General features: G+C 35.4%; 2 protein-coding genes across 2 annotated transcripts; both read left to right on the top strand.

Moving 5' to 3' along the window:
• Positions 1–460: 460 nt before the first annotated feature.
• On the top strand, positions 461–9,497 carry LOC128982101 (spermine oxidase-like). The gene is made up of 9 exons (XM_054401151.1): positions 461–531; positions 1,283–1,425; positions 2,752–3,016; positions 4,063–4,273; positions 5,473–5,706; positions 6,574–6,705; positions 7,375–7,571; positions 8,337–8,457; positions 8,773–9,497. Exons 1-9 carry the CDS (start codon positions 461–463, stop codon positions 8,887–8,889), a joined length of 1,491 nt encoding a protein of 496 aa, XP_054257126.1. The 3' UTR covers positions 8,890–9,497.
• A 6,647-nt stretch (positions 9,498–16,144) lies between these two features.
• Positions 16,145–18,016, top strand: LOC128982102 (uncharacterized). Its single transcript, XM_054401152.1, has one exon. It carries the CDS (start codon positions 16,145–16,147, stop codon positions 18,014–18,016), a length of 1,872 nt encoding a protein of 623 aa, XP_054257127.1.
• The last annotated feature ends 2,791 nt before the right edge of the window (positions 18,017–20,807 follow it).

Below are 20,807 nucleotides of genomic sequence, written 5' to 3' on the forward strand. Positions count from 1 at the left end.
TGCACATTTATTTTTCAAATTTCCCAACAAACATTATTCAAACTTCTATCCTTGTGGAATAATTAAAATTCAATATGTCAGTCGTTTGGTTTGCTCATGGGTTAAACGATACTCTTTCATCCCAAACCAAAAATTGAAATAATTTTCTAATATAACAGGTCTTAAAGGAAATACTTTTTATGCTTTAGCCGGAAATACTTTTTAGCTGGTTGCCCGACCATGAAAATTAGCCTGTGCAAATATACGTTTTGTTTTCCTAAAGGTTTAACTACATTTTTCAAAATGGTAATTTCTTTAAGTGTTTTGGACATCACAACAAATATATATATATGAATATAAAGTCAAGTTCAAGAAGCGATAGCTCCCTGGGTTCACAAGTTTTATGATAGTTGATAACTTTTGACCAAACTTTTAATTGCTGCTATCAGTAAAGCCAACCAGTTGTACTGTTGTCATCAAGATGGCAACATTAATTCGGTTGGTTGTAGTTTTACTAGCTATAATCTTTTCAGCATTTGCCACAACATCTGAGTAAGTAAATGTCAAAACAATAGGTTTGTTAGTAACCCATTCAAAAAATCCGATGGATTTACAATAATAGTATTATTTTTATAAGAAAATTGGTACTTTTGACAGTCAACATCTCTATTAGGATTAGCTAAACAAAAACCTTTAGTACAGCAAAGTAGTCTGCTATTCAGCAAAATATTTTTATTAAAATCACTCTGAAAAAGTTTTCAAACTAATATTTACTTGTTTATGGTTTGCTGTGGAGTTTAATAAGGTAATACATCAAAAGAAAATCTTGAAATGTTTACGTGATTTAATAAATATTTAAGTTTACCCTGACATAGTTAGTTGGGAAAATACGTTTTTAAAACTAAAAATCTTTATTTTATATTTTATTCATTGTCTACGCTTACTACACAACCAGTTAAATGGAACATTATGAACACCATAATGTACGCCGGTTGCAAGAAGAAGAAGGCCTAGTATCCCAATAACAAGAAATAACAACAAATAAAATAATAAGAATTGAGATGTTGTAACCCTCTTTGAATTGAGCATTAATTCTTCAACATTTTCAGTTAGGTTATGGTTGTACATTTGCTATAATGTACATGTCAAATCAATGATTTTCGTTTTTTAAATGTATATACGTTGCCTATCTCTCATTTACATAACATTCACTTGAATTTGGCGGATTTAACTGCGACCCTCTTCTCGAAAAGACCCGAATACAAATAAAAAATTTTGAAACATTGAGGTGTTTCCATTACAGGGTCGAACACAAGGTAGTCATAGTTGGTGCGGGCATCTCAGGGTTTGCAGCAGCAACAACCCTTTTGGAAAACAACTTTACTGACTTTGTTGTTTTGGAGGCATCAGACAGGATTGGCGGCAGGATTAACACTGTCCAGTTCGGTACGTAAAGGGTGATCCAATTTTAGTTTCCTATTTTTAAGTTAAGAAAAAACACGATCAATTTTACATGTTCTTACTTATTATTTGGTTAACATAATCTTTGGCAATTTTCATTAGAGTGAAAAACTTTACTAGGCTAGTAAACTTTACTGATTTGGCCAATATGGACGTCCTCCACTTCTGTTATTTTAGAGGTAGTTTTTGTTTACAAGATTTATATATAACCCGCACGTAACTCGTTGAATGTGTGCTTTCAGTTGTTCTAACAATGCCTCACGTGAACGATAAAAGGCTTGTATTTTACCCATGTTGATAAATTCCAATTATTAACATTCACAGAGAAATTAAAACTTGCTTTGTCAGAAAAAGATTTCCTAAAAAAAATTGGTCTCCTTTTCTGTTACCCACTCTGAATACATTCTTTGCTGTCAATAATCTAGGGATTTCAGTTCTTAGAATTACTGGCTTATGTTTAATGTTTAATTTCAAAGCCTCATGAAAATTGTGCTTAAGGGATGCGTAAGATAGGCTTAAAGTCTGCGAATGGTGGAACATTTTTAACTGTGGCTACACTATCACTCACAGTAGTAATATTTTCGGCTGATCATACTCCACTATGATAAAGGCCTTCATCTATCTCTAATTATTCCAGTTTCCTTAAATGTCTTTACTATGTTTTTTTCCTTCAGTAGGAATATTAAATTAACTATACTTTTCTGTCTGATTTCGTTAAGGAAGTTGTATGGAATTTTTCTTTCTGTATATCACTTGATCAAATTTAACACGGTAGGCAGTGTTTAAACTAACTATTACACTGACCTTTTATGTATTGATCAGCTGTGCAATTGTCAGTGATGTTAAAATGAGTAACTGAAATTTCATCATCCTATTACAAGATCCATTCTGATAAAGCCTTTATGACCGTGGGGTGAGCATCGTCCTGGCCAGCCTTCTTATTTTTTACTTTTAAAACATAAAGTACCCCAATTTCACTTTAAACCTGTTCTCCATATTCTTATGGTGTATAAGGAAACCGTTGTAGTTTGCTTGTTTATGGATATATTTAGACCAAACTTGGAAGATTTATTTATTTTATACTACCCTCCCTGTAGCAAAAGAAACTAGGTACTTGTTATTCTAATGTTATCTAAATATATTTAATTGCAAATTAATTCAGGAAAAAAGAAATTCGCTTATGCTGCAGCTTTGCTGCGGCGGGGGTATTGTTATTTTAATTTAAAAAAACCCCACATTTATGCTATTGAAGCCCTTAATAACCAACAGGTCGATAGAAATGAGTTGAAATTATATCAATGTTCCATCTAGGAGGTGTACCTGTAGACAAGGGTGCAGAGTTTGTCCATGGCCAGGAAGACAATATCGTCTACGAGCTGGTGAAGCCCTATGGTCAGTTAGACTCGTACGCTCCGCTCGTTAAGTCAGGGAAGCACATCTTTGCTGACGTCACAGGTCGTCAGTACAACAACACTCTGGTATATTCGCTGGTGGAAGAGGCTCGTGAAATTCTCTACCAGGACTACAGTGAGCACAATAGCTCAGACGGTTCTGTAGCTGGCTTCTTCTATCCCAGGTGTAGTATTGGAAAAATTAAAAAAATCATTTGAGTATTGCCTCATCAGAATGATGATAAGTTGAATCTCATAAGTGTTTTTGTGGCTTAATACTAAGCTTTAGTTTTTCATGTGAAATCAATAGTAATAAAAAAGTAGGAACTAATAGTCAAAGGTTTTGGGTCTTCAGGGGGCCTTTCAAAACAGCCCAGTTCCTGTGACTTGTGAAACGAAATTGGCTCACATGGGACTTTTCAATGAGTTGTGCTGTAAGACAGAGTACCCGTTTCCACTGTGTGAATCTACAAGTATTCGAAATTCTCCATCAATATTATTAGTATTGTTATCAGTTACAATAGTTTTATCTTCCAAAGTCATTATTTAGTGTCAATTTTCTCAGCATACTCTTAATATTCTCGATTTAAACCGTCAGTTCTCTGTGTTTTCAAATCAGGCAACTCAGTAATCTATGTTATTTTACTCAGGATTAACGTCGTTGTTGCCATTTAATATTCTCAGGAAACTGTGTCAATATTATCAGGGTCCAACATCAATAGTTTCAGTATTTCAGTATTGACTAACATGCTCTCTCTATACCTTCAGCATTTCAGAACATCTGTCAGTATACCGAAGATTTTCCCTTTCACACTCTTTCTATGGGACGTTATTATTATTTATGATCATTACAACATATTTAATTGACAACCAACAGCTTTATAGAGTTAAATATAAGTTAGTTTCAAATTATTGAATGTTTCTCAAACTATACACCACAGCCCACATTAAATTCGCCAATCAAATCATACAGAAATTCCAGTGGTTACAATTTGGTTTTGCTATACAAATACATCCGGTGTACCTACAACCGCATACACTCCTTATATAGAGTCTATTAGAGAAGAGATACACCGGTTTTAGAATTTGATCTATGCAACCTATGTCATGTAGGGTTGGGTTAAGTTAGGTAATGTTAGTTTATATAGACTTCCCTCCATCGGAAATGTTTATAGTGGCTTAAAGACCAAAATATGCTACAAATCTAATTATAATCGTGTACTTTGACCAGGCTGCAGGAGCTGGTGACAGCAAGTGAAGTAGACGCTGAGCTATGGGAGGCTGTCAACCAAACTGTGACCACCAATGAGATGGTGTACAGCGCTGCAGACAGCCTGGACCAGTTAGGGGTGCGAGGGGAGGGGGAGTATGTGGAGAATGGAGGTGATCAGTCCTTGAAGTGGACCTCCCGTGGGTACAAGACCATCTTTGAGATACTGTCGGTGAGATAATAGATATTTGAACAACTAGTGAGCAAAGGATATTTTTGAATAGAGAGACATGTCACACATTAGGCTTGCCAAGAGCGTTAGTTTTATAGAGTTATCTTGGACACGAGTTGCATATTACATTTTGTCTATAGATGATATTACGTGAGTCAAGAGCCAACTTTAGGCAAATTATCAATTATCAATTATCAATTATCAATTATCAATCATTAAGATGGGGACGCCAATTAGGTGCGGTCAAATGTGAAAGGTGCGGCCTCAAAGGGCCCTATACAATGGGAGGCAACGCGCTTAGTGCAACACGTAAAGATTGTATAAAGGCCATTAATTTTACGTTAATTTTGTTAGTTGTGAAAGTATAATAGTGAAGAAATATGAATATTTACATTGAGATTTTTGTTAGTTGGTATTGTTGGGATACTAATTTTTGGGTAGTAAGGTGGCTACTCACTATGTTTGCACTAGACCCACGGTACTCGAAGTCGGCTTTGTATGTGACAGTTAACATATCTGTATTTATTGCAGCAATTAATGAAACTTCTATTTAATGTTACGGTGTTGAAATGACCCATCAAAAACTTTTGGCTTGTATTACTCTAAGTATTAGGTATACATGTTCGCCAGTTGTTTGTTAGAGATTCGATTCTGAGTAAGGTCAGTACAGTTGCTGTTTAATTCTTCTATTCTATGCCCATTTGGGGCACCAGCTAAAATTGCAAAAATACAATTTATAAGCTACTTAAAAGTTGTTCAAAGGTTTATTGCGGACATTTCCCATCACGATGGTAAAAAACAATACACAACGTTTCGGGATCTGGAATCTGATCCCGTCTTCAGGTGAAAACTTAACTAACACATTACAACTAACAATACACAAACGCCCAACCTAAGTTGGAATACACTACAGAAGGTAGCAGTCAAAAAATATACACTGTATTACAGTTAAGTCAATACTGTACTTACAAGTTATTTTCGCATTTAAAGTGAAATTTTGCTTACATTTACAAAGAAAAGAACTAACAAATTTTGTGATTCTGATATGGACAAAGCTTTTACTTAATCACTCATCTACATTAAAACACACCTTAGAATATAAACTCATTTGAACATAATCTAACAAAGTAATAGTTCCTAAAATGGTTTTATCACACAATATATCATTAACATCATACTTTCTGTTTCGTAACTCCTAGAAAAAGTTTCCCAACGTCTCCGAGGAGCTGCCCATCATAGAGAAGGTTCTGTTCGGCAAGGAGGTGCAGGGGGTGGACTATGGTCAGGGGGAGGGGAAGGTAGTATTGAGATGTTCTGACGGGAGTAGCTACACAGCTGATCACGTGGTCATCACAGTGTCACTGGGGGTGCTCAAGAAACACATGGAGATGTTCAACCCTCCCTTGCCACGGAGTAAGACTAATGCTATCCAGGTGAGAATGTGGTTTTGTTGAGACTAACTTAAGTAACGTGGTTAGAGACATTGATAAGTTTTGGGAAGTAACCCTAATTACAAGTACAGAAGGTACTCTTGGAAAAAAACAAGCTAATAAGTTGGCAGCCCTGTTTCCTTTACTTTATTACCGATCAGCTGATATGCATACTTGCATTGTTGTCTAAAGAGCTTTGTACTACAAGGAGTTTATTATGTTTATGTATTGAGAGTTCATTGGCGAAACCAACAGGCTGAACATAGTTTGGACAAAAAATAACTGAGGAATAGTTCCTTTCTTGCTTTACCCACAGGTTTTCTCCATAAATTCACCGTCCTTTAAATTGAGAAAACTGTAGATATAGCATGAAAGAAATTAGCAGTTACTCTTTGTCCAAACTATGTTTAGTAATACATCGTTTAATTATAAAACAAATTTACTCAATTTAATGCATCTTTCAGTTTTTTGTGAAATTTTTCATTAAATAGCCGCTATTTTTTACGATTGAAAAGTTCTTATTCACATTTTGCTAAATTATTTCAATCAAAATACGAAGAATGTTGCTAAATATCAAAGAATTAGCTCCAGTCGTTAAGGAGTTGTACGTTTTTACTGAGTATTTCCTGAGTGTACTATATGACCACTCTCCCTCCAGTAGACGTCTGTGAATAAAATATAACTTGATAGTTTTATTAGTGTTGAAAAATTTAACTTGGTATAGAATACAGTATTTACAGCATTGTACTTAGACAGTTATTGTTCAATAATGCATTAAACCGCTTATTCTGCACCAACAAATGGTTAATGAAAAGTTTTCTTGATAGCATTAAGAAAAAAAACACTCCTAACTTTTGTTGTATTTTGCAGACTTTGGGAATAGGGTGTGTCGGAAAAGTGTTTCTCTTATTTCCAACTCGCTGGTGGCCTGTGGATATCAACGTAATTGTTCCAATGTTTTCTAAGAAACAGCTTGAAGACTTCAAGAAAAACTCCACCCATGTAAGAAATATGTCATGTTATATTAGAGATACTAGTCATGTATACAATAAAATAACTTCCTTTGTTGGAGTAAGTTGAAACTTTTTCTTTTTTTTCTTTAAAAAAGAGGTTGGCGGCCTCTTTTAACCTTGCATTTGCCCGTCCACATAGACTAAGCGCCCGTGCGTGGATCGTTTACAGCAAAGCAAGGAGTGAGCCGGTACAGTACAAAGGTGAACTGTACTGATAAAATGTTATCGGCAGTGACCAGGATCCGAACCCACGACACTACTATACTGCCTTGGGCCCGAAGTCCGCGACGCTACCGACTGAGCCACCGACTCACTAACTACTGATTTAGTTGTTAGTACACTATGCGTTAAACTAAACTATTGCTGTCCTTACGGCTTTAGGTTGCACAGCTGACACCAGTAAGGAAGAAATTAACGAAAAATCTAAACTAATAAGTCCAATCAATGGTCGATTACAATTTCGATATGCAGAATCGATATCTCGCCAAACTATTCATGCCAGCCGTTGTGCCATTTGCCTGCGCAATTTACCTGTTACTCCTTGTAGTTAACTGTTACCTTGTTATTTCTGTCATCTTAACCTATTACTTTTACCTTGTCTGTTACAATTATATTTACCTGCGACTATAACCTAGTATAACATGTTATGCCTCTGCAGGGTTACTGGTCCGCCTACACCTCCGGGTTCTGGCCGGTGATGCAGCATGAGCGCATGCTCTGCTCGTGGTTTTCAGGGGAAGCTTGTAGAATCATGGAGAAGTTGACGGAAGAAGAAGTCATCCAGGGTCTGCTTGAGCTGCTTAACGCTCTTGTAGGCAAACAACATCAGATTCCCCGACCTGAAGGCATTCTGAGGTAACTGTTTTCCCTTGACACAATGACAAGCATAATATTAAAACCTAGACCACTTTCATGATAGTGTTTTGTTCAAAATGCCCCTACAGTTATCGGAATGTAGTTTCCAGCATCTCACCTAGTAAAAAGTACGATCGTGAGATATGTCAGTAACCTCTTGGTGGTTTGAGCTGTCCAAGATGCCTTTCATCATTGGGTTTTCAATTAATGGTTTAGGCTTAACAGCTAATATTATATGTAGGAACAAAGCTACAAAGGTTATCTCACTTTGCATATTCAGAATGGGAAATGTATATCTACACCCGTTGCAGAAAACCTGCTGACTAAGCGAATTTCCATTTGCTTGATTCGATTTTCACTTGAATGTATCAAATTGTCAATTCTTTTTATACTACATAACAATGGGTTTAGTGAGTACTTAGGATTGCAGCTACAATGGATGTAATAATGTGTGGTTTTGGTAAAATAGTACTGTAATAGGTTAATTTGAAATAATCTTCCAAAATTGGTTTTTAAAGTATCTAAAACAATCAAACACCAACAGTTTACTTATTCTCTAAAAGAACGACATGGGAGCTCCAAATTTACATTATTTTGGGGAATTCTCTTCAAATATATCGATCCCACAACAACACTTCAACATACTAAAGCATAACTTTTTCAATCCCTACAAACCGATATTCCGATATTTTAAGTTTTTAGGTTAAAAAATAAGAAAACCAATTGATTACCGTTCTATTTAACATTTTTCTTTTTGTTTGACAGGACTAACTGGGCAAGCTATCCCTACACGTTAGGATCATACTCTTTTCCCACGCCGGATAGCGATCGTCTAAATGTAACTAGAAGTCATCTATCCGAGCCTGTACTACATCATGATAAACCTGTAAGTATACTTCTTACGTAACTTAGGTGTAACTTTAAGTAATAAGGCCATTACGTAATTATTTAGTATACTCTATACGTTCTAATAAAGTTAAAATTGAAAATACTATGTTTCAACACTAAGGCTATCCTCCATGGATAAGAAAGGTTTAATTCTGTCCTTAACACATTTCAAGGTCAGGACATACATCAGTATGTCTTCATTAAATCTCGTAAACGAAACTACATGCGGCATTAATTACAGTTAGTTGCTTATGTCGTATTTATAAATACGCAGTATGTTGCTAAACTGGCTTTAATTTCTTCGCCTTTTCAGGTTTTACTGTTCGCTGGGGAGGCCACTCACCCTCACTACTGGAGTACGGTGCATGGCGGACTGGCAACAGGGATTAGGGAGGCAAACAACCTACTAAAGTATCTCCAGACTGCCTGAAATATAGGAAATTTTATATACTAACCTAAAGAGTTTCTTAAGTAATCAATCAATTTTTACATTTGAAAAATGCACATAAGACTTTTGAAACAAAGTACATAAAATTGAGTTTACAACATAATTTTGGTTCATTTGCTTCTGGTATTGATCAGGGGGTTAGAAAGGCCAACAACCTAATACAGGACTAAAGGATAGTAGTGTCCCAAGTTTGGGGGCATTGAGTGTACTACGTTATGGTAGTTCTAAAATATACAAATTGAAGGTGTCCAGAAAAAAAAAACTGAACATACTCCTGTAAAACAAATTTATGACAAAAGTCATTTTTAAATTTCTTATAATTCGTTTTACCCCTAATCAAAATATTTTTTTACAAACCTTGGTAAGAAGTAAACTGATAACACGTTTATAAAACCACTCCCATGAAAGTCATGTTATCAAGGTTTTATGATTGTAAACATCTTGTAAACTAAGTATAAGGTTCAATAAACAACTAAACATTACTTTGATTTTTTCCTGTTACTCTGCAAAAATAGGTAAACTAACTCTAATTCGTTCTCAATATTAAAGTTATTCTGGGCCAGAAATCATTAGTTCGGTGAAAGCTTGTAATGCAGTATTTGTCAAGAATTGTTATTTTACTAAGAATATCCTTCTATTGTGCTGTTTCCATTAATAAATTCATTGTAAAGATCTTTATTGTATCCAAAGTTTTGCTTTGTGTTCATTTACACTCATAAAAAAGTACACATTATTGAGGTGTATATCGTATGAAGTAAAGTTTTCAACAAATTTTTAGTGTTTGGAGTCTCCCAAAAGTTTCTTATGAATACAAAAATATCTTAGCATTCACGAGTTTTGCTTTACGACAAAAGAATTCGTAAACTTTGGTGTTTTGCCATGTTACCAAGTTTATTTATGTCATCAAACTGTAGTTTGGATATTTTTTTTGTTAGTTAAGGCTTGAATAAAACAAGAACTTGATCAAAGCAATTCCACCCTTATCATACAGAGCTAGAGCTTGTGAAGTAGGCTTCTCTTATACTGTTAGATTAATATGGACACAATAATTTGCAATCCATAAACAAAAGACTTGTAACATATTGTGTTTATAACAAGCCAACCACAGTATACTAGCAAATTATAATTTACAGTACAAAGGAGAAAACATCTGTTGTTACTATTGAGCATATATTACACTGAAAATTGATCTATATAGGGGATATATTCCCCTATATTGATTAATTTTCATTGTAATCTTTGCTCAATAGTAATAACTGATGTTCCTCTATATGAGTGGTTTTTACCATTGATTGACTGTAAAATAAAATAATGTGTTGTGGATTGCCAGGTTAAAATTTCCATCATAATAAATTGAAATTCCACTTGAAGTTAAATAATTAAGTTCGAAATTAGTTGTACATAAGAGTTTAGTTGCCTTTATATTGCTTTTACAATCGAATTCAACTATACCGAGCCATGGCTCGGTCCCCCGGTACTGAAGTACTAATAAGAGCAGCAACTTTGATTAAGAATTAATATTTCATGAGTGTCATCGGTATAATGTACATTTAAAATTTAATTGGGGGACTTCGCACGATAACTATTGTTGTTATAACCTTGAAATTATTTTTTTCGATGGAGAGTCTAGATAAGTAAAGAAATATCCCCTTTTAAAAATAGGGTTACTAACCAATAACTTCTTATTATTTGGCGATTTGGGAAAAAATAAACTTTAGAGTTTTATTAGTTGTTCAATACGTAATTAAAAATACAGGGGAGCGAGCTGACGTAGTGGTTAGGGCGCAGGACTTCAGTCCCTGAGGTACCGGGTTCGATCCCCACCAAGTCACCAATGGATTTTATCTAAGTGATAATGCCGTAACCCCTAGGTCTAGCCTGAAGTAATGTGAAATACAATCCCAGGCTCGCGACTAGCGTCCTAGGGAAAAAAACTTAAAAATAAACGATATTTCAATTTTGGTTAATGTCAGTTGGTAGCTGCTTACTGGGTATTATATGGCAGACAGGCTATTATCGTGGCTTATACTTTTTTAAGTTGATTGATAGCCTAATTATTAGAAATATGTAAGACACTAAGTACTGTTTATTTGACGAGACATATTACATTAAGACTATTTGCTCACATTAACTTAAATTATTCTGCTCTTATTTGTAGCAAGCTTTATACATTTCTTCATATCAAATCATTTCCACACATGAAGGCTTCAAAGTACTTTGTCCACTTTGGCCTCATGTCTTCACAAGATACTGCAGACCAATAAACATTTGCTGCATTCTGAATGCCTAATGTCTGAAGAACTGCAAGATGTGCAGTGTTAATTTTATAGACACATCTTCTTTCATCCCAGTGAAGCTTGTTGTATGTATGTATGACGCGTATTATAGAAAGGGGTTTTATACGATTATTTAAAATGTCTTACTAATAGGTTTGTACTAATATAAAAAATACGATGGGGAAATGGGGGAAATGAGGAAGATGACTTAATAAATATATGACAAAATAGTAGTTTACGCAACGATTGCGTTAAGTGAGTCTTTACGACACGAGTAGAAAATTTAAGGCACGAGCCTTGGCGAGTGCCTTAAAAACTTCTACGAGTGTCGTAAAGACTATTAACGCGAGTTGCGTACACTACTTTACCTACGACCGTTTTTTAATTACTATCAATCTGGATTTAATTACTAACAATCACTACTGATAACTTTTTAGAGAGGTTATGTTTTCGTGTATTGTCATTGCCACTGAAAGTGATCCAACGACTTGTTGTATAATCAGCTGATTTCCTGTAATTACGTGTTTGTTAAACTTCGTTAAATATTACATTGCTAGCAGCATTCTTACCATAAATAATATTGTATCATGTACAATTCGGCAAATATTTCATTTATTTTTGGACTTCCACCAACTTAATTAAGAAAACGCGAGTATCAACATGAACAAGTCGGATCAATAATTAAATTGGTCAACTGATCAGCTGATCAGCTGATTAGTTGACGTTCGAAGCATTACAATTTTAATTCTTTTCTCTCAATACTTGAACCTCATTGGTCCGTTACCTGTGTGGATATGAGAAAACTATGCGGATATGAAATGAAACTATGCGGATATGAAAGTAAACAGCTGTAAAGTGAAACTTTTCAATTCTAAGAACTGGACTGAATGGCTACTTTAAAAAACGGTCGTAGGTAAAATATTTTGTTTATACTTTATTCTGGAATATGAAATGGAATGTGAATGTTGAAAGGCTCATAAAATAAGGCATTGAAAAAGCGAAATCGTTTCCTTTCATACAACAACAAGGATATCATTTACAGTGATTAAACCAAATTCAGAAATCTTTTGTGAAGTTTTCCATTTAGATAAATAGTGTGTTGATTAGTAACATCAGTTTTAAGTACATAGCATTACATATCCACCGCTATGTCCCCTATAGTGAGCCACAGACCCAGAGTTAGCCAGTAGAATAGTTCATACATCACCTTTATACTAAACCCATTGAACACCCCCAATATACCCAGACTGTAGGCTACGAACTCCGCTGGGCTCGTCACACTGTAGCGTATAACAGAGATAACGTTGTCTTTCTCGTAGCTAAACTGAATAGTGGTATTCTTTAGCATCAATAGTGGTGCATCAGCATCAGGCTTATTCTTTTGATCGATAGAGTACAAAAAGCTCAAACAATCTAGAGGACAGTCACACTTGCATCGTTTGTCTTTGTACTCCTGATTGAAAAGAAATTTACTTTGTTTTTGACAATCGAATGCTTTACTGCTGCTACAGATAGGAAGGGAACTGTTAATAATAGCTGTGCCATAATGGACGCAGCTACACAGTTTCAAAGAACAGTTTATCTGACATTCGAAAACACAGTTGTTTTGCGTGTAAAACTCAAATAGAGACAGCGACCTCTCGTGTGAAAATACGCAGTTCCGCTTTGACTCTTCTACTTCAGCAAGATCTTTCCTCGCATTGGTAATGTTTGGTGAAACAGTAATAGCTGCTGATGTGCATTGAATGATTCTCTGATTTGGCATGATTGTCATCGATGGGTTATCAAAGTTACTGTGTACAAACAAAATATATCTTCCGAATAGTGATCTTCTTTTTGCAAGTTCCACTTCATGACTATATACGTCGGGGTGACTGTTTGTAAACTCAATTTCAGCAGCAAGATCAGCAAACTCTAATTCCAAATGGTTATCTGTGTACAGCAGTTCATTCCTGCAAAGGTCGTCAAATATGTTCGCAGGATTACACAACAACTCATTGAAATCCTTGGGCTTACTTACATCACGAGATTTAGCTTTTCGAAGATTTTTCATAGCGTTAATAGTCTTACAAGTGTAAATCCCATTTTCAAATTTCTTAACCGGTGCTAGCAGTATTTGTGATGAAGTTGAGCCATTGCGAAGAGTTTCCAAACGGTAAGGAGTAGTAGGAAAGTCGAGATTGTATATTTGGAACGTACTCAGTCGTTCTTTTCCTAATTTTTCAATGTATTTAAAATAATCCAACCCATTGAAGATGCGGTTTGGTTTAATATTTTCCGTATCTTCAAAAAGGGGAACGTATAAATTTGTAAACAAATCCCCTTCATCATCAGTCATTAACAGAAAATCAAATATGATTGGATATATATCAGTTGAAATCATGAACATGTTCAATTCATCCTCGCTACACAGCCAAGACGTTCCATTCTCAAGTGACATGCATCGTTTCAATATCTCAAATCTGTTGTAGTCATCTTTCAGCAGTAGAGGCTCACATACAGTGATGGCTGGGAAAGGTATGTCTTTGACATTCATGTAGGTCAGACTTTGAACTATCAGGGAGTTCCGAAAGTTGTTGTATGCGTCTTGGATGTAAATAGCGCTTACAAACAGTGCTACAATGTGGAATAATATACTCACCGAGTTATACAGATCTGGGCAACGCCTCAAAAAAACACTTTGCAACCCAGAAAGTCCCATGTTGTTGAAGAGGGCTTCGGAGTAAGAATTTTTCTTTCTTGAAATATCCTCTAATGACATAGTCATGTTGTCAACCTCAAATTCAACTTCTTTCACAGCCACTTTCAAATTTCTAAGGTCTTCCAACAATAAATCATCGAATTTTTGAATTCCTTCCTCCATATCATCCAGGTAGTCTTCAAATTCATGAACATGTTCTTCAAGTATGTTTTGGAATTGTATTTCTTCCTTTGAGTGGGATCGGTCATTCCCAACAATACCATTTCGGGTTTGATTAGCCATTTTGAATACCTACGGATGAAATCACCCACAACAGGAGTGTGACAAAATGAACTACTTTCTTGTCAAGTAATTAAACTTTAACTATTCATTAGGTGATGATAAGAGAAGTTTGCGTGTTAAAATGAACAGTTTCATTGACTAATTATGATGCGAGTTCCATAAATAATATTTGCTATAGTAGAATATGCAAATGCCCCACCACAGCAAACCTGCAGACTTGAAAATGTTTTGAAATTGGAAATGTTAGACCCCATAGAGTGACCCTTCATTTTTAAGGTGGTGGTAAAATAAAACTAACAACGTAAATTAGAGGTCTATCTTAGCACAGTAAAATATGGCAGTCAATTTAAATCCTTAGAAGTCAGAATAATTGTCTTCTGCAACCTTTGCATGAGTAACAACCTGTATTCTGGTACAAATTTTTTGCAAAAAGAATGTTCAATTATAAGCAACAATAATTGACTTACATTTTTTTTATAAAAAGGCAAATGATAGTAATTTTAACTGTTCCCAAAATGTTACGTAAATAAAATTGTAGGTTAATTCTGATTTCTAAAGATTTATATTGACCGCCATTTTGTACTGCGTTAAGATAAAGACACCTATTTTGCGTTGTTAGTTTTCTTTTATCACGACCTTTGAGTTTTTATCACGTACCCACGATGTTTGACCTTCTATCACTTGCCGGGGCTTAACATTTCAAATTTTTTGAGTTTTCTCCGAAATCCCCTATTTTGGGGTTGCGAACCAAGTAGCAATTAGGCTCAAAAAGTACGTATGCCATAAAGGTGTGCAGAGTTTAGTGTTTCTAGTTTGAGCCTTTACAAAATGTATAGGGAGTTTCCAGACTTGGAAATTTTCACTAATGAAAATTTCAATTGACTACCATTTTTTACTTGGTTCAGATAGAGCTTTTAGTTTGCGTTGTTGGTTTTCTTTTATCAGGAGCTTTAAAATGACGGGTCATTCGATGGGTCTCACAATTTGAAATTTTTAAGTTTCCCTCGAAATACCCCATTTTGATGATGTACATGAAGTGGTGGTTACGCCCAAAAAGTACTTCATCACATGCCATACAGAAGTGCAGAGTTTAGTTTTTCTAGTATTGGTCGATAAAAAATTTACTTGGGGTCATCAGACTTTTTATAAACTCTGTAATAGTAGAATACTGTATATAGATGAATAAAAAACAAAAATGCTAGTCTAGATGTATTTTAGATTGGGTAAAGTTGGTATAACATACTACAATTTTAAAAAACGTACACATTATCCGGTTTAGTTTGCTCTAAAATTGTAGTTAAGTGAAAATTTTTTGATTGGATTTGGTGAGGCTTAAAATGATCCTAAAATAACTTTAATTTCCACAAAAAACACAAAAAAATCTTTTTTCAACAAAAATTGTAACGTTTTTTGAAATTTTTGTGAGTTTTAAGACGATTGTCAGGAGGAAAAGGCGTCCTCCCCTAAATTGACAGAGAAATGGTTTTCAAAATTGGTAAAATAAAGAAAAATATGTTTTACTCTTGATATTCTTTGAATCTCCGAAACTAAAAAAATTCTATTAGTATTGATATAACTACTAACTACGCTTACAGTTCCTATTGTTACTTCATATTTTTACGTTCAAAATTATAAAACTTCAAAAATATATATAAGTTTGAGTTTCTAAAGAAAACACTTTGCCATATACGGAGCACAGCATAAATATAGGATAGTTAAATATAGGTTAGTTGGATCCGTATTTTAAATTACTGTGCATGCAAACCTCACTTAATTCAGAGTGCAGGATGACATTGGATGACCATTTTTTCCACGAAACAAACCGCCTCTTAGGTTTTGCATGCGATTCCAGCAATTACATGATGGCTCGTTCTTTGACACGCACATCTTCTAACTTATTTACGCTGTGTAATCCAATGTAATTTAATTAGCAGCAGTTAAAACAAAGTCGAACAACCATTCTCACTCCGTAGTAGAAATGGATCCCGAAATTGAACTTGAACTGCATGGTAAAGACCTTTATCCATTGGTTAAGCAGACTTCTACAACCAAAGAAACGCTTACAGAGCGGTTAAGTAGGGTTAAGAAACGGTTGTTTTTGATAGATGGAAGGATTGGCTCACCTAATAAGATCACCAAAGACATGATAGACCTAACAAAGACTGTTAAAACGGTAAGAGTAAAATGTCAGAATCTAAGAAAGTCGTTCACAATCCCGGCTACAAAGGAACAATCACATTTCGGAGAACTATTCAACAACATCGGGTTAAGTAGACGTGCTGAACGAAGACATCTGCAGAAGACCCTTTATAAATTGGTAAACATCATATTCCACGTTTTAGCACTGTTTGTTAGCGCTATTTACATCCAAGACGCATACAACAACTTTCGGAACTCCCTGATAGTTCAAAGTCTGACCTACATGAATGTCAAAGACATACCTTTCCCAGCCATCACTGTCTGTGAGCCTGTGCTGCTGAAAGATGAATACAACAGGTTTGAGATTTTGAGACGATGCATGTCACTTGAGAACGGAACATCTTGGTTGTGTAGTGAGGATGAATTGAATATGATGATCATTTCAAATGATATATATCCTATTGTATATGATACACTGACAATGACTCTATACGAAGGGGAGTTATTTCAAAGCCTATATATTCCACTTTTTGGAGATTCAGAAAATGTTCCAGCACTTGACCATAATTGGACCTTTAGTGGAGTGGATTATATCAAATACATCGAGAGACTTGGAAACGACCGCATAAGTACATTTCAACTTTACAATCTTGACCTTCCAGGAAGTCCCCACAGGAGGGTAACCCTCCGCAACGGTTCAGCATCATTGATGACGTTAATATCATCGATAAAAGATTTTCACACGGGAATTTACACATGTAAGAGCTTCAATGCTGATAACAAAACAACTATGTTGGGTTCTACAAAAATAAAAATGAGTAATGAAAGTACAAACCATCCATTTTTAGACTCCCACCATTCACAATCATGCAATCCTGATAACATATTTGATAGTGCCTGCAAGAATGATTTGTTATATACGGATAATCACATGGAGATAGAGTTTGAAGATGAAATTGGCTATCCTATTCCTGAAAGAGATGACGGAGAGATTGACGAACTTTCAAAAAAAAATATATGGTTCAACAGCTACTTTGTGTTTTTACACGGGCATTTTGACATCCCGTCAATGTCAAATATGAAACACGTGAGACTCGTCAAGACCACATCATCTGCCCTTGTTGTAACGCCAGCTGTTACCAACGCGTTACAGGATCTTACAGAAGTGGATGAATCATTACGAAACTGTGTATTTTCACACGAGAGGTCGCTGTCTCTATTCGAGGTTTACACGCACAACAACTGTGTGTTTGAGTGTCAGATAAACTGTTCTCTAACTCTCTGTGGATGCATTCCTTATGGCACAGCTATTTTTTACAGTTCTCTTCCTATCTGCAGCAACAGAAAATCACATTCATGTCAAAAAGAAAACCAATTCTTATCAAACCCTGCGTACAAAGACAAGAGGTGCAAATGCAACTGTCCAATGGATTGTTTGTCTATTTCGTACTCCTTTGGTGGAAAAACTGAGTTAAATGAAAAATATTCAAAGAGGAGAACCACTTCCCAGGTTAGCTACAAGGAAGACAGCGTTCTCTCTGTTATACGCTACAGTGTGACGAGCCCAGCGGAGTTTGTAGCCTACAGTTTGGGTATATTGGGGGTGTTCAACGGGTTCACCATGAAGTTTGTGTATGACTTGTTTTACTGGCTCACTCTAGGTCTGTGGTCTACTATAAGGAACATGGCATGGCACAGGGTGAATGTTTAAGAGTATATGATTATTTTATTTCCTTTGAGCTTCGCATACTTATATTATATTTATGTTAATGGAATATTGTGTCAGGGCTTAGTAATACAACATTTAACCTTTTTAATTCCTGCTTGCTGTTAAAGAAATCCCTTAAGAACTGGAAAATTAACACTCTGGTAATTTTTCAGTTTGAAAAGATCATAGCTTCTAGTTCATTGGGTTCGTTTTTTTTCAATATTACGATGTTTAAATATTAGACCCTTTAATCTGCTTAGTGTTGCACAATGTTCTCGCAGGTTACAAATTCTCACAGATAATGCAAGTTATAGTAATTTTTGCCGAAGAACGGTCTTGTATATTCTTTCTATTTTACCATCAAACTGTTGTTTTCTAATAGATAATATTCATACAATCTGTAGAATTTGATTTAAGTTGTAGAGAACGATGATGTCAGTAATTTCTATATTTTATAAAGTACTATTTGCACTTTGCTTGAAACTCTTACACTATTTTTCTAGCTTTTTAAAGTAAATTCACGTTGTTTGTGTTTTCTGAGCTTTCTACTTATATTCCTCGTTGCAGACTAGGTCACAAAACCTAGAACCCATTAAAATGATTTAAAATAACCAAGTTATAAAATATGATAAATTTATAAAATAGCCTAGCTTTTTTCCAAAAGCCTAATCACAGTTGCTTTAATGTTGTGTTGTTTTCATGACCAATGTAATTTTGTTTAAATGAACTAATAAAACATCATATTTAATCATATTTTTGTCTTGAGCCGAGCCTTTTACTTTGTTCAATATCCTGGGGGGCTATACGCTGAACCGGACACCAGCCTCGACCCAAAAAAAAAAAAAAAAAAAAAAAAAAAAAAAAAAAAAAAAAAAAAAAAAAAAACTGGAAACGCACTACCCATGTGCCGGGCGGTGTCCAGACCACAGGTTTAACAAAGGTACAAATAAAAAAGTGGATTCGGCGTGCAAGAAAAGAATATATTTAAGTTCAAAACAATCACGTGAGAAATATCACAAATGCTTACAATTCAATTTCCATTAAACAGTTTAAAAGTAGAAAAAAACTTGCTGGGTAAAAATTCTGATGAAATTCATTAATTTAGTTGTAAAAGGTTGGGTACACCCATCAATAGTCATAGAACATAACCAAGTGGAAGAAATAGGAATAATGTGTTTATTTTTTTCATTTATAATCGTTATTGTAGACAACCTAATGCGGCCATGAGTGGGAAACATTTGTAGAAAACACTAAAAAAAAAACAAGATATTTGAAAAAAGATAAGATATTTACAAAAAAATTTGATTATATCTAACTGTTGTGTAGATCGTGAGTATTTCCATAATCTTTGAGTTGACTCTTATAAAGTCATCGGAAATTATGACTGTTTGGCCTATTCGTTAAAATAATGCCTGTAATGCTTCGCAATTGCTCGAATTCGAGCAACAGGTATGGTCGCCATTTCATCAAAAAGTATAAAGTAAAGTATAAAATTAAATTTAAAAATGTTATGGTTAGGAAAAAGTTAAGGAAATGATTTTCGTGCCAAAATTTAGAACAATTGGGCCAAATCCCACCTTGAGGCCTCTGTCAAAGGGCGGACTCCTAATGAAATGAGCTTCTAGCTTAAAACTACTTAACAGTAAATTAGAATATATAAAAATACTAAAAACTGCTGGACTAAACTTTCTCAATTTTCAACAATTAATTTAAAAGTCCTAATATCACAGTTAGTTCATGTACAGGTACTCATCACTAGGTGTAGACGGCGATTCATTGGAGTAGGTTGCTGAGACCGATAGCGCAGGTTGCTCGCAGCTTGATCCTGGCGCAGCCGAGGTCAGCAGCTGGCCAAGTTCCATCCAGGACGTCTGTCTCCAGTGGTAGAATTAAACCCCATCGAAGGTGAAGGTCTCACACAAATTAACTACTCATTGTAGGAGACCAAACAAAATAAATAATATAATTAATTAAATATATTGATATAACCTTCATAAAAATTAACAACAAAAGGCAAAGATCGGTTGCAGACGCTCTGAGAAACTTGGTTCCGTACAAGAACCAACAAATTCTGACAGCACACACCCAACCAGATACAAACACACTGACAACTTACAACTTACATATTATAAAAAAATGAGTTGGGGATATGAGAGTGGTGACACGAGCATTGAAACGGCTCAACGCAATCTTCGCTAAATCCCAGTTGTACGCAATCTTCGCATCGCCGCGTCAGAAATGCCGGTACAATGACAAGTACAAGACAGACCGAGCTATGGTGGGGCCTTCCCCATTATGTGCAAAAAACCCGAAGTACCCTAAACCCGACAAACCTGGGCCATGAAATACCTGACCCCACCATTCTCCCGTTCCACCCATGGTCAGATGCTAGGAATGAGCTTTGCCGCCCAACGTCCTTTTTACTCGGCATCCCACATACGCTGCCATTGGTTGAAACTGCAGTCGCGTTTTTTTCTGGTAGTGGCAGCAGAATCTCTGTCTACTTCAGGTCCCCTGCGGTAGATTGCCTGACACTCCCTATCGAGATGGAATACGTGGCGTTGACACTGGCACTCACCATCATAGGTCGGATGTTTTGGCAATCAGTCTGACCAATATCGTCCTAATTATGATAACAGTCATTTTGGTGGAAGTAGATGACATCTAAATAAGGACTTAGGATGCTGCAAAATACCTCGGTGTTATCATTAAGATGTCTTTCAGCGAGGATATCAACACAGCTTCCAAAGCGATCTCACCCCTGGGCCCTGGATTATACCCAATGTTGGTAGTA

This window comes from Macrosteles quadrilineatus, unplaced genomic scaffold (genome assembly GCF_028750875.1).
Source record: "Macrosteles quadrilineatus isolate MER2022 unplaced genomic scaffold, UCM_ALF_1.0 Scaffold_110__1_contigs__length_343271, whole genome shotgun sequence".
Lineage (NCBI taxonomy): Eukaryota > Metazoa > Arthropoda > Insecta > Hemiptera > Cicadellidae > Macrosteles > Macrosteles quadrilineatus.